At 44.0% G+C, this 27,140-nt stretch overlaps 1 protein-coding gene across 1 annotated transcript; it reads left to right on the top strand.

The window, feature by feature from the left end:
• Positions 1-9,022: 9,022 nt before the first annotated feature.
• Ilkap (ILK associated serine/threonine phosphatase) lies at positions 9,023-26,420 on the top strand. The gene is made up of 12 exons (XM_035441136.1): positions 9,023-9,069; positions 9,170-9,216; positions 9,536-9,592; positions 11,625-11,744; positions 13,258-13,384; positions 15,904-16,010; positions 16,658-16,751; positions 17,997-18,084; positions 19,206-19,327; positions 23,958-24,077; positions 25,855-25,936; positions 26,167-26,420. The coding sequence occupies exons 2-12, from the start codon at positions 9,207-9,209 to the stop codon at positions 26,305-26,307; spliced, it is 1,068 nt and encodes a 355-aa protein (XP_035297027.1). The 5' UTR covers positions 9,023-9,069; positions 9,170-9,206; the 3' UTR covers positions 26,308-26,420.
• Positions 26,421-27,140: the final 720 nt, after the last annotated feature.

Below are 27,140 nucleotides of genomic sequence, written 5' to 3'. Positions count from 1 at the left end.
GGCCGCCCGGGCCCGCGGCGACCGCGCGGTTCGGGTCCCGGCCTCGCGCGGCCCACGCACGAAGCCCCGCACCTAAAGGTCGGGACTCCCTGCTGGCTTTAGTTTGGCCACAGCAAGACTCCCGGCCGGGTGCCCTGGGCCCGGCCTAACTGCGTGCTGGGAACCCCGAGAACTTAGAGAACAAGTTTCGAGTCCCGTGCCCGCGGCGCCGACTTGCACGGCCAGCCCGGGAAGCGTTTGCAGCCCACGTTTTGGGAACGTCTTTGGCAGGGAATAGGAAGGTGGTTCAGTCCTGATCACAAGTGAAGAGGTTATCAACCGTGGGAAACACGTAGCGCCCCGTGGAACGGTACCTGAGAGACCGGGGAAGGAGGCGGCTTTTGGTGAGAGCTCCTCGAGATGGGGCGCAGGATGGTTTGCAGAGATTCGAGACAAGGAAACCAAGTGTTCGAAAGGGGGAAGGGCTCTGGCTTGCCGGAGCGAGGCCGGCTAGCATGGAGGAGTGCTGGGGCTCGGGGTCACGAGAAGGTATTGTTCTGTCCTCTTAGGGGCCTGCGTTTTGGCTTCTCACCTACGCGCCTCCAGACTTTATTGAGATGCTTTGTAGTGCCATCTTTTTGCCGTTGCTCCCAATAATGGTACCGTTATTTGCACCCACCAACCACTCTGGTAACAGGAGCTTCTAAATAATGAGGCCTTGAGTCTGTGAATTTGGCTCAGCCATTCTTTTTGAAGATAACCACCGTTAGCGTTTTGAGTAAAGCTGGCTTTATATGAGTAATTTGCCGTCTGTCACTGGAGAATAACCAGTATCTGAACGTGCTTTGGGCAGAGTTTGGATTACCAGGTGTGCCTGGAAATCTGTCATCATTGTAGTCCTTATTGCTTTTTATCCAAAATTAATTTGGGCCTTCTCCGAGGTCAAGACTCTCTTGATATGGCATAAAACCTTACAACTCCTTATTAAAACTTGGAATTTAGTAGATGAGATGCTGCCTTCCCCTCCCCTCCCCACCCCCTTCCTCGCACCCCTTTGCCCTCCCAAGCTCAGCTTTCAGCCCAGGCTGACCTGCTTGCGTAGAGGCTGTGGGGTATTTAAGATCTTTTGCCCCTAGGAGTGCGTTTGGAAAGTGCTTTCTGCTTGCCAGGAGGATGTTGACACTGTTACAGTGTATTCTTCCAGTTTTAAAACAAACAAGACAGGCTTTTAGAATTTGTTGAGGAATAAATACTGAAGAAACTGGCAGAATTGAGATTCAAAGTTACTGTAGCAAGCAGTTAAAACAGAGTAGATGAGCCTAGCCCAGGGTAATGTATCCGTAAGCCCAGTACTCTATAGAGGCCCTGTCTGGAGGATCTTGAGTTCCAGGCCAGTCTGGACCACATAATGAGACTTTGTTTCAAAAAAACAGCAACAGTACCCACAAAATAGTTACAAAACACCCTAACAAGAGAAAGTTTTATTTTAATGTGTACAAGTGTTTTGTCTGCATGCATATTTGCACCACCTGTGCCTCTAGTACCTGCAGAGGCCCAGGAGGGAGTAGGAACCCCTGGAATAGAGTTGCAGACGGTTGTGAGCTGTCATTTCTGTGTTGGCAATTGAACCCAGGTCCTCTGAAAGACCAGCCAGTGGTTTTAACTGCTGAGCCATCATCTCTGGCTCCAAGGTGATGATTTAAATCATCATTAATGTGATTTAAATGCTTTAATATGATTTCAGCTTTAAAATTTAATTTGCATACCATGCTGCAAGCATTTAATTGAGTAATAGCAGCAGGCAATAATGAATGATATGAAGTAAAATCATTCCTATCCACTACACATGGGAGGAGCACAAAAACACATTCCAAGAACAATTCTGTGTTTTCAAGAAACTGAGGTCACGAGACTCATGTCTGGTTTTCTTAAAGTTTTCTCACAAGCTCTCAGAATTCTCACAGGACTCCGTTCTGAGACCATGTTCTGACATATTTTGCTTCAGAAAATCATGTGGGTTGCTAAGCAGTCAGAAGGATGAGACTAAATTGCATACTGACCCTCATACATGATGAATCAGTGTAACAAATGTCCAAAATAGTAGTGGGATCAACAAAAAACAAAACAAAACAACAACAACAACAACAACAAAAAAAAAAACCTGACCATTTACACATACTGTGTGAAAAGTGGAACATGACTGTGTCTTCAAATCTGGCTTTGCACTACTCTTTGCCTTCAGGAACTATTGGCTTGTGTGTAATAGGTGAAACCTCCTGCAGATATTGTATAGATTAAAAAGTACCAGTACATTTAGTGGAACACATGGCCCAGGTTGGAGCACATAGTCAGGGCTTTGTAAATATTGGCTGGTAACATCCATGAGATGTGCACTGTAACAGCAATTTAAAACCAGTTGCAATGATTTTGTAAAAAGTGCTGAGTGTATGGAGGAAGATGATGCCACCCTCAGCATAGCAGGCATGTTTTGTTGAGTGCTTTTGGTTTGGTTTTTTTGGTATCTCATCTTATATTCAGACCCACAACACTTAAATTTTTATGACCTGTAAGACATGTAGAAAGTATGTGATATATATTTCAGATATTGCACTAATTAGCAGGTTTTACCCCAGGACTTAAAAGATTTTGATAGTTGAGTATATTTAAAAAATCTATCTTTCGCTAAAGGGAATTTTGCTTATTTATATCAGTAGTGGAACTTTTCTCTTAGGTCTATAAAATGCTTACATGGATTGTTTAGTTATGTAGAGTGGTCCACTTATTTGGTTGTTAACACCAGTGTGTTCAAAACTGTTGGTCAGAATGGAGCTAGAGCACACTGGTGTGAGGCCCTGTGTTCAGAACTGGTACCAAAAAGCAAAAACACCTGATTGTCAGTCTGAGAAGTCATGAGTTCAATCCCCAGCACTTCAAATAAACTGAGATTTAAAGACAGGTTAATGTAAAAGTATGTTTTAGGGATTGGTGTGAAAACACATGTCAGTAATCTCAGCAATGGGGAGGTAGAGACAGGCAGACCTCTGGAGTGCAGCTGCTATCAACCTAGCCACAAGGGTAAGCTCTAGGTTCAATAAGAGACCTGTCAGGAAAAAGAAAAGATAGTGTTTGGTGGTGGTGGAGGAGGAGGAGGAGGAGGAGGAGGTGGAGCATGCCCTTAATACCAACACTTGGAGGCAGAGGCAGGCAGATCTCTATGAGTTAGGGACCAAGAGCAAGTTCCAAGATAGCCAGGGCAGTACAGAGAAACATGATGATGTGATGATGATATAGCAATTGAAGAAGAGCCTGGACACGGACTTCTAGCCTTCACACACACTTGTACACATACCTACATGCACACATGGGCACACTATTAGTGTTCAGGCATCTGTACTGGTCTGTCCTTGGGGTTCTGACAGGACACACCCTCAGCTGCAGCCACTAAGAGCACCACCTGTGCACATTCACTATGTTCCCTTTTAAAAGGACCCTGCCCACCTCCCATCCTCCCCCCTCCCTCTGTCTAGTCCCCCCTCCCACTTTCCTCTCTCTTCCCCCTCTTTCCTTTCTCCTGCTTCTCCTGTCTCCAGAGACTGGTCTCCCTACTTCCCTTTCCCCTTTTTATTATTTCTTTCCCAAAAGGGAGGGAAAAAAAAACCATCTTGAACCCTGTTACATGGCGCTGCTTTTCTTTAATTATAACACACACACACACACACACACACACACACACACACACACATACACACAGATGGACACACAGATGGACACAGACATGTACAGTACTTACCTCTGTGGGTATTTATTTGAAAAGTATTAGAAATACAAACAAAATAAAAGTTGAAATTTATCAGAAGAAGACATACTACTTCCAAAGCTTAGTATACAGCAGGAAAAAATGCAAGTCATAGAAAGTTAAAGTAGTGAGAAAATAATACAATATATTATGAAGGATTACTATATTAATATCTAATGATTAAAAATTCACAGAATTAATAAAGAGACAACATCTTAGTGCATGCCTTTAATTCTAGCACTTGGAAGGCAGAGGCAGCCAAACCTCTGAGTTCAAGGCCAGGCTGGTCTAGGTCTACGTAGCAAGTTCCAGGAGAGTCTGGGTACATAGTGAGACACTGTTCAAAAAAAAAGTCTTATCATAATATATAATACCCAGTAGACATAGTGCCTGGATATAGATAATGGCAGGGGCGGGGATGAGTAATATTAGCTGTGATTGGAAAAGTGTGCAGTTCGTTCTCTATTAGTGTTGTGGATCAAAGTTGCAAGTTGCCTGGTGGAGGCTGACAACTGTAGCTCACATACTTTGGATTTCTATTCAAAACAGTGCAGGATTTTGGCTAATGGAAAGTTCCATAGTATAGTGTTTATGAACCACATCTCTTCCTGGCCTTTTGTCTAATCTCAACCGTAGTGTTTATAACCTACAGTATATATTAAAGGATCCAGATACATCTGTTTGACCATATTAAAGATGTGAAAAGTGTCCAAAGACATCCTCATTAGCATGTGATTAGTCTGTAGGAGAACTGTAAAAGTATGAACTGGTCTTTGTAAAGTCCAGGGCAGGTGCCCGGCAAGAGCCCACACTGGGGAATCAGCCAGCTGGGTTTGAATCTTCATTGGTCTTGGTGTCTCAGCTTTCTCTGAATTGAGTAGTGACAGTATTTGTAGAATTATAGTAATCAATGACTTAAAATATTTAGAGCCCTTAGTATAGTGCCTTACAAGCAGTGAATATTTTGTTGTACAATTAATTCTTTTTTTCTTCTTTTTATTAATTTTTAAAATCATTTTTTATTTGAATTAGAAACAAGATTATTTTACATGACAATCCCAGTTCCCTTCTCCCTCCCGTCCTCCCCAACCACCACCCCCCCAACTAAAACCCTACCTATCACATATCCTTTCTTCTATTCTTCCCCTGATGTACAACTAATTCTTAGTTGTGGGGAATAAAATGTGAGGTACTCTCACTGTGTTTAGTTGAAGTACCTCTGATGGTATTCTGGTGTGAGAAAGAACAGCAAACATACTGTTCTTTGGTGATGGTGCTGTTTGAACAATCTCAGTGTTATGGCTGAAGAGGGGAACTAGGCTGGCAGGAAGCAGGAAATCTCTTAAGTAGTTCCTATAAGAACTGAAAATACATGTGTTACCTATGCACAGACAGCTTTCTCTATTGGACAGTGATGGTGGAAAGACCATGCTTAGATGAGAAGGGTTGATTGTCAGGTTGGCCTCTTTGCTATAATATACATGCCCCTCTCCTTAAGAGGCTTGGCCTGCTGGTGTCCTGGCCTAGTGAATGAAGTGTAGTTGTCCTAGGTTGTCTCATTTAAAAAACAAAACAAAACAAAACTGTGTGTATTGGTGTTTTGCCTGTGTTTGTGTGCCCCACGTGTGTCTGGTATCCCCATATGTCAGAGGACAGTGTTGGATCACCTGGAACTGGAGTTATGAATTGTTGAGAGTCTCCTTGTGGGTGCTAGGAATTGAACCCAGGTCCTCTGCAAGAGCAAGTGCTCTAACTGCCGAGCCATCGCACCAGCTACTAACCCAATACAGTTTTGAGTGTCGGGGGATTGGGCATTCTGATTGTTAGACCTTTGGAAGTGAGCTAATAGAATGTCAGTGGTTTTGTAGAGGAATTAATACATAAGGTAAGTACTCTTTAGTGTTCTACTTCTTAGGATAGAGTTAGCTCTTTGTGTCTGTGGGTTCCTTCCATACTTGTCAATTCAACATACTGCAAATTGTAACAGATTTTTAAGGTTGTACTGAGCATGTACGGACTGGTTTCTAGTTATACTTGCGTAAGTGATACAGTCTAGGGGCCATTTTTGAAGTATATACTGTGTGTTGGGCACAGCTATTCTAAAGACAGTGTAAGGAATACAGGATGGTGTTGGTGGGTTGTTTGGGTAAAGTGTATTTATGTAAGATAGTGACCATCCCTGGATTTGTGTATTGTAGTGGCCCAGAAACAGTCTTTCACTAATACCAAGGGGGTAGCTTTGCCTCCTGTTTCTGTAGATTTTGTGTCTCTTGAGAAATGAAATTATTTGTGATTCTTCAGTTTGTTGGGGAATCCTGACAGCATCTCTTCTTATTTGTAATATGGGAATAAAGCAGAGAGACTTTATTAGCTTTAGGGGTTTTGTATATTTTAAGGTACTTCTGACCTAAATATCGCCAAGACATTCCCTTCCTTGGAATTGATAAATTCTACTTTTCCTTTTAAAAGAGGAGAATTGGGCTAGGGAGATGGTTCAGTGGGTAAAGTGCTTGCCATGCAAGTATGAAGATGAGTTCAGATCCCCACTACCCATGTAAATGCAGGGTGGGTATGGTGATCCACCTGCAGTCCCAACACTGGGGAGACAGAGATGGATTTCTGAAGCACAGTGGCTAGCTAGATGGGCTGCATGAGCAAACTGTAGGCTCAAAAGTCCCTGTAGAGAGAGTCAAAGAAGACAGCCAGCATCCACCTCTGGCCTCCATATACACACATGGCACTTGAGCACACGCACCCACATGTACACTACAAAGGGTAAAAAGGAGAATTAATAGCCATCTGTCTTATTGCTGTGAAATGATACCATGACCATGGCAACTCTAACAAAGGAAAAACATTTAAATGGGGTGGCTTACGTTTTTAGGGTTAGTCAGTCATGGTACAGCATGGTGTCTTGCAAGCAGACATGGTGCTGGAGAAGTAGCTGAGTGCCCTATATCTTGGCTTGCAGGCAACAGAAGTGGTCTGTCTCACTGGGCATGGCTTAAGCATATATGAAACCTCATCACCCACCTCCACAGTGATACATTTCCTCCAACAAGGCCATACCTCCTAATAGTGAGACTCCCTTTGGGGATCATTTTCTTTCAAGTCAACCGTACCATCTCATCTTTATATGGAGACCAAATTATGATACCAATGAACCTCTTGAGGATTATAAATTTATTTAAGTGAACTGATTTACATGAGGGTGTTTTTGCATGTGGTCTAAGAAACAAGCAGCAGACAAAGGTCTGAGTGTTAGGTCTGTAGGTGCTAGGAATTGAGCTCAGGTCCTCTTAAAGGGCACTGTAGGAATTTAGCATGCTGTATAGTGGTCATCTGTACCCAGCCATATATTCTAAGAACCCATGTAGGTACTAAAAATGTAGAACTCTCTGTTCTTCCCTGTGCATGGTATTGTGGTAAAGTTAAATTTTTAAATTAATCATGGGAAGAGATTGACAGTAACTAATAATAAAATAATCATAATACATGTTTTGGGGGTTGGAGAAATTGGCTCAGTGCTCTTGCAGAGGACACAGGTTCCATTCCCAGCACCTATTTGGTAGCTTGTAACCATTTGAAGCTCCAGTTACAGAGGATTCAATGCCCTCTTTTTGGCTTCTGGGTACCAGGCGTGCACATGGTATACATACATACAGGCAAAACACTTGTACACATAAAATTAAATAAATATAAATTTTAAAAAACTGTGTGCTTTGGGATCATTCTTAAGTAAAATAAAAGTTGCTTGAACATAAGTGGTGTACTGTGGCTGTCAGTCTAATAACCAAAATTGCCAGTAATCACTAATGGCTTCTGAGTGATTGAGTGACAGGTAGCATAGAGAGCAAGGACTCCCTGGATGAAGGGACACACAGTGGGCTGAGAGTAGCACGAGGTTTCATTATGCTAACTTAGAATAGGAAGTTCCCCATTTAGTACAGTTGGACTGCCGTTGATAATGACCAACCGAAGCTCCAAAGTGTAGGTAAGGGGTCCCCACTCCATCAGGATGTTTTTCTGCAGATTCTAGTTAGTTCATATGTTTGATAGTTTAAGTAGACTTTTGGAAGATTGTTAGAAGCTGGGGAGTAGGGAATAGTAGTTAGATTTTATGTAAAAATGATAATAGGACATAAGACATTTAGAATTTAAATCTTCAGATTCTTAGGTTCAAAACAAAACAAAACAGAAATATTCCTTGGCTTTTTTTCTGAGGCCTGTCCATTTTCAGCTGTCTGAAACTCCTGTTCTCTCCATTGATTCACATTGCTGATAGGTATTCTCCCATTGCAGAAGTCACCAAAATAGCATTCAGTAGTACCCATGGGCCTTTGGAGGTTCCCTTTGCTTTTCAACTCCTCCTTGAGGTACAATAGTCACCTTTTCTCTTTGAGTGATTCTCTTTTAAGGGAAGATTTTAGGAACAAGGGTACATTATGTGTAGTTTAGTGGTAGAGCACACACTTAGTATGTGTTCCATCCTTAGTACTGGTATTCCATCCCAGTACTCAGGATGCAGAGGCAGGAGGCTCTATATGAGTTTGAGGTTAGCTTGGTCTATATTGAGAGGTTCAGACCAGGGCTGTATAATAAGACACTGTCTCCCACTCCCACCTACCCACCCTCCCAAAAAAAACCAAATAATTCTTAAATTTGGCACTTGCTAGGGTATCATTTCATTGTTTTATGTTAGCTGTGATTGTTGGAAGCAGGGGCCTTTCCGTAGTAAATAGCTGTCCAGAAGAGATTTTTAAGAATACGTCTGGGCTGGAGAGATGGCTCAGAGGTTAAGAGCACTGACTGCTCTTCCAGAGATCCTGAGTTCAATTCCCAGCAACCACATGGTGGCTCACAACCATCAGTTATAAGATCTGGTGCCCTCTTCTGGTGTGCTGATATACATGGAAGCAGAATGTTGTATACATAATAAATAAATAAATCTTTAAAAAAAAAAAAGAAAGAATACATCTATTTAACAGAAAGGAGAAAGTCTGACTTGTAGCACCTAATGCAGAGCAGGAAGGTCATGGTGCTCCTATAGACATCTGTCCTGGGTGACCATCTGTAACCCAACTCAGCAGGGGAGGGCACAGTGCTCCCTGTGCATGTCTGTTTTAGGTGAGCATCTGCGGTGTAACCCAGAACAGGGAGGGCACAGTACTCCCTGTAGACATCTGTCCTGGGTGGCTGTCTGCTCTCTAAACAAGTTTCTGTTTTAGGGAAAGAAGCACAGGAAGGACCCGTGCTCTTTGAGGACCTGCCCCCGGCCAGCAGTACTGATTCAGGTACAGTCTTCAGGCTTTCCCAGGTGTGTGTCAACGTCTACTCATCCTGGGATTGTAGTTGTCTCAATCTTTCTCCCTTTCCCCCATTTTTAACACACAGATGTTTTAGGTGTTGGCTGTCTTTAAGTTTTGAACCCATGGCCTCAGGTAAGGCAGAAAGACCTGCAGTAGCTAATCCTGAGAAGTACTATGCAAACACGACGAGCACTTTTCTCTGGTTCAATTCAGTATTTTATTAGTTGAAGTAAAATTCAACTCTTTAAGACAGAATTTCTATTTCCTTTGAAATCATAGGACTTTAAAATAGGTTCCGGATATTATTCCCTGCAGAATGAATTACCCTGGATTGACACAAGTTTTGAGTTTGTCTCAATAACCTGTTGCATAGGTGTCCTGGTGGGATGGATTCTGAAACTGAAGCCTGGTTGTTCATTTTGGACTCATTCTGGGTTCTTCTGTGTTTCAGGATCTGGGGGACCTTTACTCTTTGATGATCTCCCACCTGCTGGCAGTGGTGATCCAGGTAGGCAAACAGATTCCAAGGTATGAATGGAGGCAATCTTTCCTTTGCTGCTGTGTAAACTGTATCCATGGGTTTTAGCAGGATTTTGAATGACACTGAAATACAATACAGATAAAGTCTATTAAAATTGAACAGGCAGCCTCAGGTAGAGGCAGAGATTAGAGACCTCAGTACTACATCACCATTTTGTTTCTTTAACTTTGCCATCACTTGCTAGGCTGACTGTTAAGAATTAAGATGCAGGCATGGAGATGCCTGCCTGTAATCTCAGCATTCAGAAGCAGAAGGAACTTTAGTTCCAGACTAGTCTGGGCTACATAGTGAGCCCATATCTCAAAATAATAATAATAATAATAATAATAATAATAATAATAATAATAATTAAAAGGTCAGAAATTTACTCTCCACTTTGATATTAACCTTTAAAATTTTTCCCATCTACTACTCTGACTTGCCTCATGTTTTTCACAATCACAGATACATGAGTGTTCTGTTCTTTTTGTGTTCTCTTAGGGAAGAGTGATGGATATACTGGTTATTCTGTCTAGTTGATAGCCTCTTGCTTGGAGTTGCTGTGGTGGAGACTGGGGAGAGGCTGCAGGTGGTCCTATTTTTTGTGGTTAAAAGTTCCATTTGTTGCTCCAAGTAGAAAGAATACTTGATACTTTTCCAAATAGGTTTTTGTTTCACAGGTTTATTCCTGTGAAACCAGTAGGCTCACTTAGAAAAAGTATTTAATTGTCTTATATAAGAATCCCCAAGTTTTCAGGGCTGTGAACTCATACCAAAGAATTACAGCAGGATCATATCAATCAGCCTTGAACATTTCCCTAATGAACTCAGTGCTCTTAATTATGAAGGTTAATATGCAAAACAAGTTTTTTTATAGATTTAATTTAAGAATTATTTAAGGATAACTAATTTCTTAGCTATTCGTGGGGGCAGAAACAGTAATGATTAGAAGAGTTATACAGCACTGTTGAGTTACATATATAATCTGGTGCCCAATATTTTGGATTTCTTGGAAGACTGCTCACTCTTCTCAAGTGGGCAGAAACCATTTGTGGGAGTGGACCACATGCTAGTCTGTAAGGTAAGTCCTATTTGAGAGTCTTTCCTATCCAGACTGTGTCCTGTGGTGCAGGGGAGTTCACCTGGAGCTCAGTAGCAGCGGTGTAAATTAGAAAGGGCACAGAAAAGGAAACTGGGACTCAGTGATGCTGATGGAGACTCTTGTAAACACCCATGACATTTTCTTATTAAGTTGCTCTTTTATGCAGGGTGTCGTGTATTTTGTAAAACCAATGTGGAAATATGCCCTTTTGCAAGTAGCTGAATCTTGAATCTTAGCACAGAGCTTTTTCTTTTTCGTAAAGAATGGGTTAATAAGTGGCCGCAGAGAACACTTACAGACATTTGACATAACAGGCACCACAGAGATGGTTTATGTATCTTGTCTCTATTAACATTCACATAGTTCCTGAAGATGGTATACTCTCACCATGTTATGAATGAAGAAACTGGCTGGAAGATTAGAAACTGAAGTTAGAGACTGTATGCATTCCAAACACTTGAGCACTGCTGGGGCAGTTAGGTATGGCTTGAGTACAGATGTAGGAACAGCTCCAGCAGCACTCTGCCTTTCAGGTAGAGCCCACCTTTTAACTTCATTTTGAGCCTTTTAGGAACCTATTACTTGTTTGGGAACATAATGAGTCTGCTTATAGCTTTTGGAAATTTACCTATCAGTCACTAAGGGTCTGTGGATATAATACATCATGAATATGCTAAAAGTTTGTTTGTATACAAAGTTCTGCTACTGAGAATTCTCCGGGACACAAACTCTTAAACTCTTCATTCTGCCTGAATGTTGCCCTACCTCCCCAACCAGGAGTCCTAGCCCCAGGCACTGTATGTGCTGGTCCTTGCCTAAAATGCCTTGGTGTCTCTAGGGCTTGACTGGATGGCACCTAGTCTGCTGGTGACTCTGCTGTCTGTAGCTGTTTCTGTCTGACTTTTACTTCATTTCTAGGTTCTCTTGCCACATCAGTTTCCCAGGTGGTGAAGCATGAAGGAAAAGGAACAAAGAGGAAAGCTCCACAGGAAGAGAAGAATGGCGGTGAAGAGCTTGTGGAAAAGAAAGTTTGTAAAGGTTTTCAGACAATTTGAAAACAAATGTATTAGATTTCATATCTTAAACATCCCAGAGCAAAGCCAGGCTCAGCTTCCTAACTGCATTACTCTGAGTTTAAGAAGTGGGCTCCGCGCCCCCCCCCACACACACACACATGCCTTTTGTAGATGATTTCTAAAACTGCCTTTGCTTTTCATATACTTGCCTGACCTGATAGGAAACCAACCACATTGTTCCTCAGAGTTGAAAAGGACCTATGCCCCCCCACCCCATAACCTCTTCAGAAATCACTGGCTGACTTTTGACCATCCATTTTTCCTGACTACCAGTTTTTGTTTTAAAATTCTTGATTAACTTTGTCTGAGAGAAATGGTTGTAACTTTCACTTCCAATATTGACTGAGAGAAACAGTTGTAGATTTTCACTTCCTGCATTGACTTGAGAGAAATGGCTGTAGACTTTCACTTCCGGTACAAACTGAGAGAAATGGCTGTGAACTTTCACTTCTTGTACTGACTGAGAGAAACAGTTGTACACTTTCACTTCCTATACTGACTTAGAGAAATGTCCGTAGACTTTCACTTCCTTTGCTTACTGGGAGAAAGGGCTGTAGACTTTCACTTCCTATGCTGACTGAGAAATTTTCACTTCCTGTATTGACTTGAGAGAAATGACTGTGGACTTTCATTTCCTGTACTGACTGAGGGAAATGGTTGTGAAATTTCACTTCCTGTACTGACTGAGGGAAATGGCTATGGACTTTCACTTCCTGTACTAACTGAGGGAAATGGCTGTGAACTTTCACTTCCTGTACTGACTGAGGGAAATGGCTGTGGACTTTCACTTCCTGTACTAACTGAGGGAAATGGCTGTGGACTTTCACACACAGCCCAGTGGGAGCTATAGCAGTAGTGTGGCAGCACTGCTGAGACATGGCTAAAGGCGTCTAGAAGTGCTAGAAGTGCCGCAGGTGCCAGCAGAGAACTTAAACTAGCCAGAGTCTACATTTGACACCATTCCGTACTATAGCAGACTCCCTGTTCCTTCATTTCCTCAGTTGGAATACAAGTGACTGTTGTCACTATTGGCAGCCTGGAGCATGGAAATGTACAATTTTTCAGGGTCTCCAGCAGAGTATTTGACAACTCCACTAATCTGAATTTCTTAGAAATGGGAGTTTTCTGTCCTCATTAAATTGTTACCAGATTAAAGTTACACTTGGGACTCTCTTTTCCTGGTCCCTTAGTCCCACCTCTGCATGAGGCAGCACTTCTTTGGCTCTCGCTGCCTTAGGTGGAGCTCTTCTGTGCTGACCACTGACTTCACATGTCTGCCACAGCTCCAGGCTTCCTGGCAGAACCCTGATCGTGCTACAGACCTATAACTAGGGAGATGCCTTGAGGGATATTGCTTATTTGCATCAGTGATGTCGCTGAGTGAGGCCACCATAGTACCTCTTATTTGCTCTGGGACTAGGGCTTCTAGAGGTTAAGGCACAGTTTTGTATTGGCTTTTTGTTTTCTTTCCTCAGCCTCATCAGTGATCTTTGGTCTGAAAGGCTATGTAGCAGAGCGGAAGGGCGAGAGGGAGGAAATGCAGGATGCCCATGTCATCCTGAATGACATCACTGAGGAGTGTCGGCCTCCATCATCCCTCATGTGAGTATTTGCATTCCAGCAAGCCTGGTTGATGTTTGTTTCTCCTCTGTTCTACTGAATTTACTGTTTGAGGGCTCTCCAAGAAACACTGATGAATGAGTGGCCTACTTTTTGCATCAGTGGTTCTTAGATGGGAGGACTTTTTTTGAGTTATTTGTTAATATCTGAGGATATTTTGTTGTCACAGTTGGAGTAGGCATATGCTGTTGGTATTTGGTTGGTTGAGACCATTGCTAAGCGTAGGATTGCCCCTCAACAAAGATTTGCCCAGCCTGTACTTTCTGCAGGGCTGCACTGAGTACTTAGTGGGAAGTGGTCCCTTGCTGTGGACTCCATGTTGTTGTACGCTCACAGTGACTGATCAGTTCTGGCAGAGTGCTCTTACTCTGTGTCCTAGAGAGTGGATGGATTGATTGGAAGTTGCTGAGTAAAGTCTGCAGGCAGTGTGGGTGTGGTGGGACTTGGTTATCATCCTATCCCGAAATCTCAGCACTCAGTGTATGTTGTGTTCCTGGGAAGCCTAGAACTATAGACTGAGGCTCTGCTCTGCCTCCAAGATAACAACAAAATGAACCCAGCATTGTCTGATGGCAGTGTGAGGGGCTATACAGATAGATAACAAGGGCACAGAAAGACCAAAGAAGCCAAAATGGCCTGCAAGAGAGAAAGCAATGTTTTTAAAAGCTGCATACATGGAATTGAAGCCTCTGATCAGTTCTCAGACCTGGCAGAAAACAAGCAGACAGAGCATATTGCATGACTGTTAACGTTCTATTATATACATAGTATCATGTTTGAATAATTACATAATTACACATTTCATCTGTAATTTCTATAATCGAGAACTACATAGTGTGCATACTGTGTTTTTCCCTGACACAAATTGATCATTAACATACAATGTGCCAACACTGTTGTCCAGCTCATCATTATGACTGATGACTGTTGCTTCAGAGTGATCATGGCAGAGATAGGAATATAGTAGTTTCAAAGCCTGGAAAGGACCTTGGGGAAGTCTCCCTGCATAATCCCCAATTGCACAAAGATAGGTTGCAAGTTGTAAGGTGGATGAGGCTTGTTTTCTCATGGTGCATACTGTCTTACATTGCGTAGGAATTCAAAAGAAAAATTTGCGTAGGAATTGAAAGAAAAGCTGGTCTTAACACTAAATGTCATTTCTCATAGGCAGTTTTCTTTCTGGTATCATTTTTTAAATTAATTTTTAAGACTGTATATGTTCATGACATGGGCAGAGGGTACATACATGACATTGGTGCCCATGTGGAGGTCAGTGGACAACTTTGTGAGGTTGATTTTCTACATCCACCATTACATTGGTTTGAGGAATTGAACTCGGGGTGTCATGCTTTCGAGGCAAGATCTTTACCCAGTGAGCCATCTAGCTGGCCCTGAAGTAGGTTTTTACTGTTTTGGAGACATGGTCATACTGTATAACCTTGGTTGGCTCAATTATGTAGACCAGAACTCACAGAGGTCTGCCTGCCTCTGCCTCCCTAGTACTGTGATTAAAGGCGTATGCTACCACACCTGGCTCCAATGTAGGTTTTTTTGTTTGTTTTTTTGTGGCTTTTACCATATATGTGGGTTTTCTGATAAAAAATTGAATAGGAAATAGAAATAAGACTATCACCATAAGCTTTGAAGTTAGGTATTAGTCAACATTTAACTAACAATTCTAGAATTTCTCTCTTGTTCTTATGGACATTTTTTGACCAGAGTCTTGTATGAATAACTTTTTTTGTTTGTTAAACAGTCTGATTTAAATGGGATTAAAGTTCTGAATTCTAATTTCACTGTCTGAAAAATTATGTAGCTTAGTTTTTAAATTTTTATTTATGTATATGAGTATTTGCCTGCATGTATGTATATGTACCATGTGCATGCCCAGTGTCCACAGAGACCAGAAGAGGGCTTCGGATCTCCTGAAACTGGAGTTATGGATGGTTTGTGAACTACCATGTGGTGCTAGGAACTGAATCTGGGTCTTCTGCAAGAGTAACGAGTGCTCTTAACTGCTGAGCCATCTCTCCAGCCCACAGCTTAGTTTTTGAAACAAATGTTTTGTTTGTTTTATGTTGAGATAGGGTTTCACTCTGTAGACCAAGCTGGTCTTTCTAGGCTGTCTTCAAACTCTTAGCAGTTTTCTTGCTCCAGCTTCATTACAGGTGTGAACTACCATACTAGACTCAAATTTGAGTTTCCCATAATTAAGATGCATGAAAGTTACTTAAGTATTTATCTCTTAAATATTACTACCTTTCCCCCATTACATGTCAGTGTGACTTGAATCTCAACAGTGTGACTTGCTCTGTCTTGACATTCATTGTTTGATGTGGTGATGCCTGCATGCAATCCTAGCACTCCAAGGCAGGGTCTGTAATTGGAGGCTAGACTGTGCCCAATATGGAGCCCCTATCCAGAATTAAACAAAACAAGCTTTAGTGAAGAAGTATAATATTGCTATAAGGATATAACTGATTTTTAATTAATTTTTGCAGTACTCGGGTTTCATACTTTGCTGTTTTTGATGGACATGGAGGAATTCGGGCCTCAAAATTTGCTGCACAGAATTTGCACCAGAACTTAATCAGGAAATTTCCTAAAGGTGAGACTGAGAATTGAGTGAACAGTTGACTTGTCTCTACTGTTTGCATGGTGGAGTCTGTTAGGTACCTTGTTGGGCCTGATGGGTCACTGATGGGCCTCGGTATAGCACAGTGGGTTGTTCACTGCATAGCATGCATGAGGCCCTTCACTCAGGACTACATATACTGGTATAGCACAGTAGGTAGTTCACCTGCATAGTATGCGTGAGGCCCTAGACTCTGTCCTCAGGACCACATATACTGGATGTGATGAAAGAGATCATAAATTAAATGTCATTCTCACCTATGCAGTCTGACCAGCCTGGGCTACATGAGAATGTGCCCCCCACCCCTGCAAAAAAAAAAAAAAAAGGTCATTGGCTTTTCAAGGAGTGAACTTAAGGGTCAGAAGTAAGGAGCTGTGTGGATAGAACATCATATCTTGGCTTCTTGTCAAGTATTTGGGATGTGTTTAGTGTCTTGTCTTACTCCACACTGGGAAAACCAGTACAACCAAATTCACATGGCACTGCTACAGGTGAGAAAACAGGCATTGTTAATAAGGACATGCTTAGAAATAAGTTCATATGTAAAACAACCAACAGAACCACAGTGGGCATCAGTCTTCCCTCTTGAATGGTTACTCTGTTTGACCCTTCTCTACCAGGAGATGTAATCAGTGTGGAGAAAACTGTGAAGAGATGCCTGCTAGATACTTTTAAACACACCGACGAAGAGTTCCTGAAACAGGCCTCAAGCCAGTGAGTGTAACTCTGTGCAGAATGCTAAGTGTGCTGTGTTTTCCTGAATACTTTCCCGGTCTTGTGATGCTATGTAGCACAATGCTTCCTTTCTCAAAAGAACCCACGACCATGTATGCTCTTCAAACTGTTAGCTACAAAGGCTGTGGGGCCAGTGAGATGGCTCAGTGAGCCAGGATGCTTGCCACTAATTCTCGTGACCTGAGTTTAATCCCTGGAACCCACATGATACTCTCCCAAAAGTTGGCCTTGCCGTCCACACATACGCACATGCACACCATTCATGTATATGCAATAATAATTTTTTAAATTAAAAAAGAAACAGTGAAAGACAAAATGTTTTTTTAAAGATGTATGTTGGGGCTGCAAAGATGGTTCCGTGGTTAAAAGCACTGGCTGCTCTTCCTGAGGGCCCAGGTTCAGTTTCCAGCATCCATATGATGGCTCAAAACTATCTATCTGTAACTCCAGTTCCAAGGGATCCAATGACCTCTTGTGGTCTCTAGGAGCACCAGGCGTGCACTTAAATACATGTAAGCAAGACACTTGTACATATAAGATAAAAGTAAATATATATTTAAAAAAGATGTGTGTATCTCTGCATCATAATAATGAGAGATCTGACTCAGGCTATGTTAGAAACAATTATTTGGCATTGGTTTTCATTTTCAAGAGAGGGTTTCACTGTGTATCCCTGACTGTTCTGGAACTCAGGGTTCTGCCTGCCTCTGCCTCTGGAGCACTGAATTGAAGGTGTGAGTGACCACCCTAAGCCCAAAAGACAGTTTTGTTTTAGCTTGCCATTCTGGACTTCAGATGCAGCGTGAGACAACCCAGTTAATTCAGCCCTTTGACTCAAGTGGCATAGCATGATGACAGTATCAGAATGAATGTTCATATCTGAGCCAGAAAGCAAGAGAAAAGGAAAAATGGCCAGAGCCCCCACAGTTCCCTTCAAGGGCACATCTGCAGTAACACCCCACATTCCCTTTGAGGGAACTTTCACAGGACCTATGACCTCTTATAAGGCCTCATTCCCTAAAGGTCCACATCACTTCCTGATAGTGTCACTTTGGGATCCCAACCTTTGACACAGGGGTAATTTGGGTACCCTACCCATATTCAAACCGTGAAGTAGTTTAGAGGATATAGTCTGTTTTAGCCTGCCAGACTTTTTGCTTGGCTTTAAAAGTTAGTTTCTGGGCACTTGCCAGTAGTCACTGTGTTTCTGATGTGTTTCCCCAGGAAGCCTGCCTGGAAAGACGGGTCCACTGCCACGTGTGTCCTGGCTGTGGACAACATCCTGTATATCGCCAACCTTGGAGATAGTCGGGTATGTGGCTGTGAGCCACCTGCTTAGATGACAGCATGTCTTGAGAGAACCTCAGCAAGTATTGGTGGGGTTGCTACAAGGAGTGTTCCAATGTGTGCCTGGGAAAGGAATCAACAGCTAAGCTAGAGGCCAGTCTGTTCTCCCAGAAGACCCTGAGCTATGTGTTTTAACATCTGTCTCCTCCACAGTGGTTTTCTTTGTATGCATGCTATTAGGTGATGCTGTGGTTTAGGATGAAATCAATATACAAGTAGCTTAGATCCTCATATTTCTGACCTTAGTTGGTATTGAATGAAAATATTAACACTGCCTTTCCAAAGCATTGTGACTACAAAGTAACTTGAACACTGTGAGTAGGATAGTACAAGGCCAAGCCCATTTGCAGAGCCCAGGGAGAAAGTCCAGGGTAGTGTAGGAAATGACCTTGTTCAATGGTGTCCAGTCCTGGGGCCCCTCTGTTGTCATGACTACTTATACTTAAGCAGCCTCTACAACTCCTCTCCTCCAGTGCTTAGGGTTGGTTAGTCATCATTAGGAGCACAGCTCTGAACCTCAGGTGACAGCCTGTCCTCATGAAGCTTATATTCTTGGGAGCCCTATATTCTAGTTCTGCTATATAAGTGTTCAAAACAGATGCCTCCAGCCAGAACAGGAAGGAAAGTGTGCTTTCCTCAGTTCTTCAGACCCAGTCTGAACCCTGGTTCTTTGTGGGATTTTAGGAATATTACTCCCCTGGGCTTCAGCGTCCTCTCTGAAACACACAGTAACCATGGATATGGGAGCACGCATGGGAGCAATGCTTGCTTGCTCATTTTCTCAAGTCTCACAGACTTCTGACTGACATGGTATTTGTCAAGTGCTTTCTTTCCTTGTCACTGATGCAACAGTGGCCATGTGAGTGATTGGCTACAGTCAACCAGCAAGGCTTATGCCAGAATTGACACTAAAACTGGAGATTTCTCATTCTGAATGTGTTTCAGCAACTTTCCTATTTGCTGTCTCTTGATGCTGGATCTATAGGTCAGCAGGTGCTGAGTGTGAAGTCATTGCTAGTCTGTCCCTTCGATTGATTCCTAGATCTGCTCACGGAATTTCATGGCTTGTGATCTCTACCTTCCCAGGCAATCCTGTGTCGATACAATGAGGAAAGTCAAAAACATGCAGCCTTAAGCCTCAGCAAAGAGCACAACCCAACTCAGTATGAAGAACGCATGAGGATACAGAAGGCCGGAGGGAATGTCAGGTATCCAGGGGAGTTATGGGAGCCAACGTGACTGGTACACAGAAGTCCGAATTTTGAGGTCCACTCTCAGTGCTGGCAGTGCATATGGATAACTTGAGGTGTTCATTTGTGTCTTAGGAGAGGCAGAGCATGAGCAAGAAGCATGTCTTCCTGATTGAACAGAAAGACAAAACCTGTCTCAGGTGGATACAAACCACTTACTATTTTCAGTGTGTCTGAGAAGTTACTTAATACTGTCCTTGTTTGTTTGGTTGCTCCTAGTTTTTTATACAGGGTCTCATGTAGCACAGGCTGGCCTTGAACTCAGTCTGTAGCCAAAGCTAGCCTAAACTCCTGATCTTCCTGTCTCCAACTCCTCACTATTGGAATTACCATGTCCGGCTTAAATACTGCCCTTTATTACACTGAATAAATTAGAGTTTCCACCAAAGAGAAACTCCCAAGTGGCTAGTAGGACAGATCCAGAGATCGAAGTGGTAATACCTGTAGTCCTGGGTACTTGGGAAACAGAGTATTTGAGTTCAGAAGTTCAAGGCCAACCTGGGCAATATGGTAGGCACTGCTTCAAAAATCAGAGTGTGTTGTTGGCTAACTTGGGACTCTGACACAGGACCATCTATTGGTTGCTCTGTCTGCATCAGTTCATTCACCACTATTTTTAGAGGCCATGTAACCACTCTAGCTGATTACTTTGTCCCCATCCCCAAAGCCTGGAGCCTAAATGAGGACTTCAGTCTTGCCTGTGGGGAATTCCACCACAAGGGTATCACCTTCTGAATTTTACCATAAATGTTTCCTGGTTCTTTCTGCAATTTGTCCTTTATTTATTTTATTCTATTGGATGTAAATGTTCAAAAATCTGGTTTTAGCTAGGCTTCTAGGATGTTTCGAGGTTCAAGGTCATGTGGCTGAGAGCCTGTCTCTGTTGGGTTAACTTCCCAGTCTCCACTTCATTCAGAGCCACGTTGAGGGGCTTCGGTGGACGGTCTTGACAAGCTGTTCCTTTGAGAAAAAATGGCATGGGAGGCCAGAGACTGGCAGAGCCTTTGTCACTGAGCAGTGGTCTGCTCCCCTGCCCAAAGCTAGGACTGCTTCTCTCCTTCCAGGGTTATTAAAGTTTTCAAGCGTAGCAGGGTGGTGGAGCACGCCTTTGTTTCCAGCACTTGGGAGGCAGAGGCAGAGGCAGGTGGATCTCTGAGTTCAAGGCCAGCCTGGTCTACAGAGTGAGTTCCAGGACAGTCTCCAGAGCTGCACAGAGAAACCCTGTCTCCAAACAACAACAACAACAAAGTGAATGAATGAATGAAAATAAAAAATAATTAAAAATAAACATACAGAAAAATAACTTAAAAGTTGTAAAGCAAATTTCATGATTTCCCTCTGGACTCTGGTTAGCTATTGCCATGTTGGTTTCTGTGAGTGTAAGGCTGGCGTAGACATTTGCTATTGATGTGCAGAAACTCTGACATCTTTGCATGTCATAACTGATAATTTCATACGTGTGTACTCCTTTTGAACCCCTCTATCTCCTTTTGAACCCTCTTTAATATGTCCTCTCTAAATTGCAGGTGTGTCCCCTCTTTTTTTTTTTTTTTTAGACCTGAATTTCATATTAGGCTTTGAACTATATTAGTTTAGTCTAGCACTTATTGAGGTCACCCACATTCTGAATTACCCATTTCTTTGCTGTGTCTTTCCAAATATTTCCCACAAGCTGGACGTTAGAGTTAAAGCCTTCTTTTGATTCAGGGTGTTGGAGCTGGAGAGGTGGTCCAAAGTTAAGAGTGCCTATTGCTCTTACTGAGGACTCGGTTCAGTCCCAAGCAATTCTAGGGAATACAGCACCCTCTTCTGGTGTGCATAGACATGTGTATGCACATAAACAGACAAGCACATACACATTAATGCAAAATCATGTTTAGATTCAGATTTTTAATTTTGCAAAGATGTTCATTGTGGCCTGGCATGTAGCTTAGTGGCCACCCTGCTATCATGAATGGCCCTGGCTTTGATTGACAGTGCTGAAAATAAAATTATGGGGCTGCCCTGTCCTGCAGAAGACTGCTGTCTGTGCTGAGTCTTGATACTTAGCTGTGTGCTCCTGCACTGCACTGCACTGCACTGCACAGATGGTCTGCAAAGGTGTGTGTATTGTGGCTCCTGAGTCCTGCTTCCCATCAGCAGCCAACCTCATGGGAGAGTGGCATTATTTCTTCTGAAAAGTAGGGAAAACGTCTGAGTCTTTGCTCAGAGTCTGAACAGCCGTCCTGACCTCCGGTGGGGTAAGGGTTCTGCTCCCTGCTGTGTGTCCTGTCTGTGAGCAGCTGTGTGAATTGTGCTTTTCTTGGTGTGATAGGCTGTCCCAGGCATGGCTGCTGGAGGCTCCTTTAGGGGCCTCCACTGTCCTGTTGACATTTGCCCAGCTTTAAGAACTGGAGCCTGTGCTGGTTGCTTATTTCAGGGTGTTCATTCTTTCTGAGCTAGCTCAAGGACAGATTTAAACACTGCAAAATAATTTTGTGTGTGGAGGCTCTCCACAACATGAGAAACTGTATTAAAAGGTGTCTCAACTTAGGTTGAGAATCACTGCTACATCATGCTCTCAGTAGCCACAAGAGGGCAACAGTGTGGTACCCATTGGCAGATGACTGGAGGATAAATATAAAGAACAGTGTTACCAGCCTTCAGGAGGCATGACAACCTCATAGAGGCCACATGGGTGAGTCTTAAGTACAGTGTGGGGAATGAATAAGACAATCGCAAAGAACACACACTGTGACTCTCCCTGTTGAGGACCCAGAGTCCTAGAGCCTGGGATTAGAATGAGTTAGTGCTTAACTGAGAACAGATGTTTATTTAGTTTGGGTAGAGAGAACAATTTGGGATGGACAGTGGCGATGGCTGTGTGCCTACATGATGTCTATAATGCCACCAGTTTAAAATAGTTTTTTATGGTTTATGTTGTGTGTCTCTTACTCCCTTACCACATTGTTAGAAACATAAAATGAGTGAAAGACGTTTAGAGAGGGCATGTTTTCTTCTCTGTTTACTGATATCTTTTCTGGCATTTCTTAAAAAAACACGCAACTTTGTACATGATCATTACAATGAAGATAGTGTGCAGCAGGGCCTCTGAGAGCACGGAGAGAGATTATTTTTATTTTACAGCGAAGGGTCTCGCCAGACAGGGAGAGGCTTTCTGACAATGCAGTCCATCAGCACTGTGCACCTGGGCCTGGGCTAAATACTAGTCTCATGTCCTCAGGGACCAGAGCTTATAGTCATATTCATGTTTACACACTGGCTTTGGGATCTGCTCTCCAGGATGGAGCTCCTGCCTCCTAGCCTGGCTGCACACAGCAGTATGGATAGGCTTCACTAAGATGGCTTCCCCACATGCTAGAGAAGTCAGCAGTCTCCTCCTCCTTCAGCAGCCAGATGAGCCCCAAATCCACAACGAGCAGGAGTCATAGCTTGGGAGAACTAGAGTGGGAAGTTTCTGCACACAGCTATGGTCTGAGGGCTGTTCCCTAGGTGGGTGCTCCCAAGCTGAGCACCCACACTCTTCCTGTTCAGTTGTGCTCCTGAGCACTCATGCTGTTCTAATTCTGTCTAATACTATGTGTTCTAGAATGCCCTACTTTCCCCAGGTGCCAGCAGAAGTCTTTAGGGATTAAAAACATTCAGGGTGGTTGAACTGAGTCACTGTGGGTGACTGGGACCCTGAGGGGCCAAGGCAAGGCTGGGCTGGATCCTGTCTCCCAGGAAGAACTGCCTGTCTGGCCCATCTTCCTGTCCAGCATCTCATTTGTGACTTGGGAACCTCAGTGACACTGAATTACCACACTGCTCTGGCATTTACTACATTTTAAGAATGATGGCTTGAGGGTCCATGTGTCACAATGACAGGGTGGGCCAGGATGTTTCTTGGGGGCAGTGGGACTCCACACTGGTTCTCTTGGGCCATGGTGTCTGCCCTAGGTGCCTCTTCCTGTTTACAATTCATCTCTTTCTTCCCTGCTCCTCACCAAAAAGTGTGGGTGAGGATATAGTGAGAGTATGAGTGTGACACTGCCGGTGTGAAGCGAGCACCTCAGCATCTAGGAGTCTCAGCCTCGGTGGTTCCTAGAGCCTAGCCTCGTCAATTAGAATGCAACCCACTCTTTCCTGGCCACTTTAGCACAGGCTGCATGCGTAGTCATTTAAGGGCTTAGGACCCACCCTATCCTATCAATGACTAACTAGGCATGGGAAATTGGGGGCAGGGTATAGGCATTGTAGTGAGATTCACTGTTGAGCCCACCAGCAGTTCTGTTGGATTATGCCAGTTGTCACCAGGACTAGAATGACCTAGGTTGTGTCTGTGCCTCACCTGAGATAAAGAAATGTCAAGCCAGCCGAGCAGTGGTGGCACACCTTTAATCCCAGCCCTTAAGGCAGAGGCAGATAGATCTCTGAGAGGCCAGCCTGGTCTACAGAGTGAGTTCCAGGACAGCCAGGACTACACAGAGAAACCCTGTCTTGAAAAACAAAAATGTCAGGCCCAACTATATCATGATCTCCCAGTTTCTGCTTTTGGGGACCCATGACCTGTCAAATTGAGAGTCTAACATTGTTCCCCTCATTTTAGAGATGGACGTGTCTTGGGCGTACTAGAAGTATCCCGTTCCATTGGAGATGGGCAGTATAAGCGCTGTGGGGTCACATCTGTGCCGGATATCAGACGCTGTCAGCTGACCCCCAATGACAGGTAAAAAGCACATGGTCACCAAAGGTGTTGGTGTACGTGCACAGGGGCTTGTTTCTCTTGCCAGCTTGACTCCAATCTGTGTTCCGTCTTTGCCGGGGGAAGTTGGGGTGGGTAGGCAATGTGCCTGGCCCTGCAGGTGCAGAGACAGACCATGGTTGCAGGTTTCCATGGTGGTGAGGGAACAAATGAGATGGACACTTGCTTTATCACAGGTGTTGTCGAGATCCATGTTAACACATTCAAGTGACAGCATGAAGCAACTGGTTCTGTGCTAGTAATGGTGTCTTGATGAATGGAGGGGGAGTGGGAAGAGTTCTGGGGACAGAATGAGCAGGATCCTGGGTTTCAGCTCATAAATGTAGAAAGTCACAGAGGCAGAGGCTGAGAAGGACTTTCTGTTCACGTGTTGCCTGTTGCAGGTAGATTAAGACCAGGTGCAGGCTTGTGAGGGCAGCACAGGGAGCCTAGCAAGGATGACTAAGGACCAGGCTACAGAGCAGGGAGCTCTCCTGACCCGAGCAGGATAGTGAAGGCTGAGCCAAACTGAGCAGAAAGGAGTGGAAGTAGCTCAGGAAAACAGGACTGAGCTGAAGCAGGGTGGGTGGTGCATAACAGTCTCCTAGGACAGTTCCCAGGCCTTCCAGGAAGTGCCCTGCTCTAACACCTGCCCACCTGTCCCATGTTGTTAGCCATTCTGGAGTCTTAGGGTGTGTTTCTGGAGGCCCCTTTTAGGGTTTTCTTGAGAGCCTTCTCTGCCCTAGATTGAGCCAAGCCTAGAGCTCTGCTTTGCTTTCGTAACTGCCCCAACTGTGTTACAAACACATGTCTATATGATTGATTACTCTGACTTTGACTGGAAAGAGAAGCCTGCTTAGACGTGTCCCCACTGTGTCACAATCTCAGGCTGTGTGCTTAGAAAATATGGCTGGGCATGTGCCCTGTCAGAAGAGGCAAAGTGGACAGGGTAGGATGCAAAGGCCAGAACAACAGCGGCTGCCACAGTGACACGGATGCTCAGAGGCTCCCTCTGGTCATCTCGGGGAGAGTGGGCTATGTTCAGATCAGAAAGGAGGAGTATCCACTCCAGAAATCTTGGGTCCTCAGGAGTGAAGCCCCAACCAAGGATGCCTCACTTAGCTTGCCCATAGTTCCCCATTCTGGGCCTGTGGTGGTAGATCACAGGGTATGCTCACTACACACCTGCGGCTGTCGTGGTTGTCTCTGAGGTGCCAGAAAGCAGCATCTCATGTTGAGGTGGATGAGGAAAATGTAGTCCTTCTTGTGGTACAGCATCCCACCCACAACTAAGTGGAGTTTTAGCTTTCTTAATTTTATTCCTGTAAAAAAAATTTGGCCACTGAGTTGTTGGACAGACACAAAGTTATTGGTTTGATTTTGGGTTTGTTTGTTTTATTTTTTGAGACAGGGTCTGACTATGTAGTCCAAGCTGGCCTGGGAATCCACCTGCCTCTGTCTGCTGAGTGCTGGGATTAAAGGTGTATACTACCAAGCTCAGTTAGTTGGCTTTGGTCTTTTGAGACAAGGTCTTCTGTGGCCCACCTGGTCCCAGACTTGCTCTGTAGCCAGAATGGCCCCTTCTCTACCTCCAGAGGACTGAGATTACATATGTGTGTGCCACTATCTTTACCTTTTATTTTTGTTTTTAGGATACTGAGTATGTTAGGCATCCAGCTACTCTTCCACAAGTTGTCCCTCAGATCACTTCCTTTTCAAGGTCTTCTGCCTGAAACCCCCTTGTTTCTTCCTAATGCTGTAGGTTCATTTTGCTGGCCTGTGATGGGCTCTTCAAGGTCTTTACCCCAGAGGAGGCTGTGAACTTCATCTTGTCCTGCCTTGAGGTGAGACATCTTAGAGGGTGTGCTACTTATCTCAGCTGCTCTTTACTTCTGTAGCCCCTGTGTCAAGAGTAATCCTTTAAGTCTTTCCCATATAAACCCTGTTGGGGGCTCACCAGTCACTGTCCTGCCAGTCTTTGTTAGGGACAGAGCAGGCCCTTCCCTGGCTGTAGTGTCTTGGGAGAACGACAAAGGTGGATATCCTGGTCACCCAGATCCCTTTCCTTCTGTAGGATGACAAGATCCAGACCCGAGAAGGGAAGCCTGCTGTTGATGCCCGCTATGAAGCTGCCTGCAACAGGCTGGCTAACAAGGCAGTGCAGCGCGGCTCCGCAGACAACGTGACGGTGATGGTAGTGAGGATAGGACACTGAGGGCCTGCACATGCGCTCTTGACTTGGAGGTTCATTTTATTTGTACACAGTGTGTGTTCTCCTGTGGGACTTATATGGTTGTAAATAAAGGTTTCTTTTTTTTTTCCTAGTCAGTTGCGTTCCTTTCATTTCCTTTGAGTTAACTGTTTGCTTTAGAATGTGCTCTGGGTCTGTCCTTGTCAGAACCATCCTGGGCATCCTGGACAGGCCCATGATGACCTGTTCTGTAGTTCACGTGTTCTCACCCTCGTTATGACTGCTTTGGGGAAGTGAGACCCTACAATGGGATGATGGAGTGGCACCCAGGCCTTGCACAGCTTTCTGTACAGAACACATGAGCTTTTCCAGCAGGAAATGCTGGAACATGGCCCATAGATGAGGTTACCACGCGGAGTGCCAGTCCCACCAGGCTTCCTAAACAACTACATGCAGCTCACTCTAAAGAGCTGTTGACCTGGCTTTTACCCAGATGTCACCACTCCCACAGCATCAGACTCACTGCCAATCTCAGGACAGTTGAATACTTGGTTCTGCTGCCTGAGGGGAACATGGCAGGGAACCTCTGGGCAAGAGCATGATATGGTCCCCTGAAGAACCCTTAACTTGCCTGCAAACATTTCCCATGTAGGAAGTTGGTGCTGGTCATTTAGTGATGAGCTCTTGCAGCTTCCTCTGTAAACACTGGCTCTGGGCTGTTGGGGTTGCACAGGTGCCTTTCCAGACCTGTTTTTGTAACTATCACCGCCTTTCTCTTCCCCAGCCATACAACCAGTTGGCCAATTAGGGAGGGAATGTGCTATGGATGTAGATGCTACAAGGACCTCAAAACCTCT

This window comes from Cricetulus griseus, chromosome 2 (genome assembly GCF_003668045.3).
Source record: "Cricetulus griseus strain 17A/GY chromosome 2, alternate assembly CriGri-PICRH-1.0, whole genome shotgun sequence".
Lineage (NCBI taxonomy): Eukaryota > Metazoa > Chordata > Mammalia > Rodentia > Cricetidae > Cricetulus > Cricetulus griseus.
The sequence above is the reverse complement of the archived record's forward strand: the minus strand, read 5'-3'. Positions and strand labels throughout refer to the sequence as shown.

Bases quoted from the DNA above. Each gene is read 5' to 3' on its own strand.
- Ilkap (XM_035441136.1), top strand. The intron at 13,385-15,903 runs GTGAGTATTTGC...TAATTTTTGCAG, and splicing joins CGGCCTCCATCATCCCTCAT to TACTCGGGTTTCATACTTTG. The intron at 25,937-26,166 runs GTGAGACATCTT...TTCCTTCTGTAG, and splicing joins TCATCTTGTCCTGCCTTGAG to GATGACAAGATCCAGACCCG.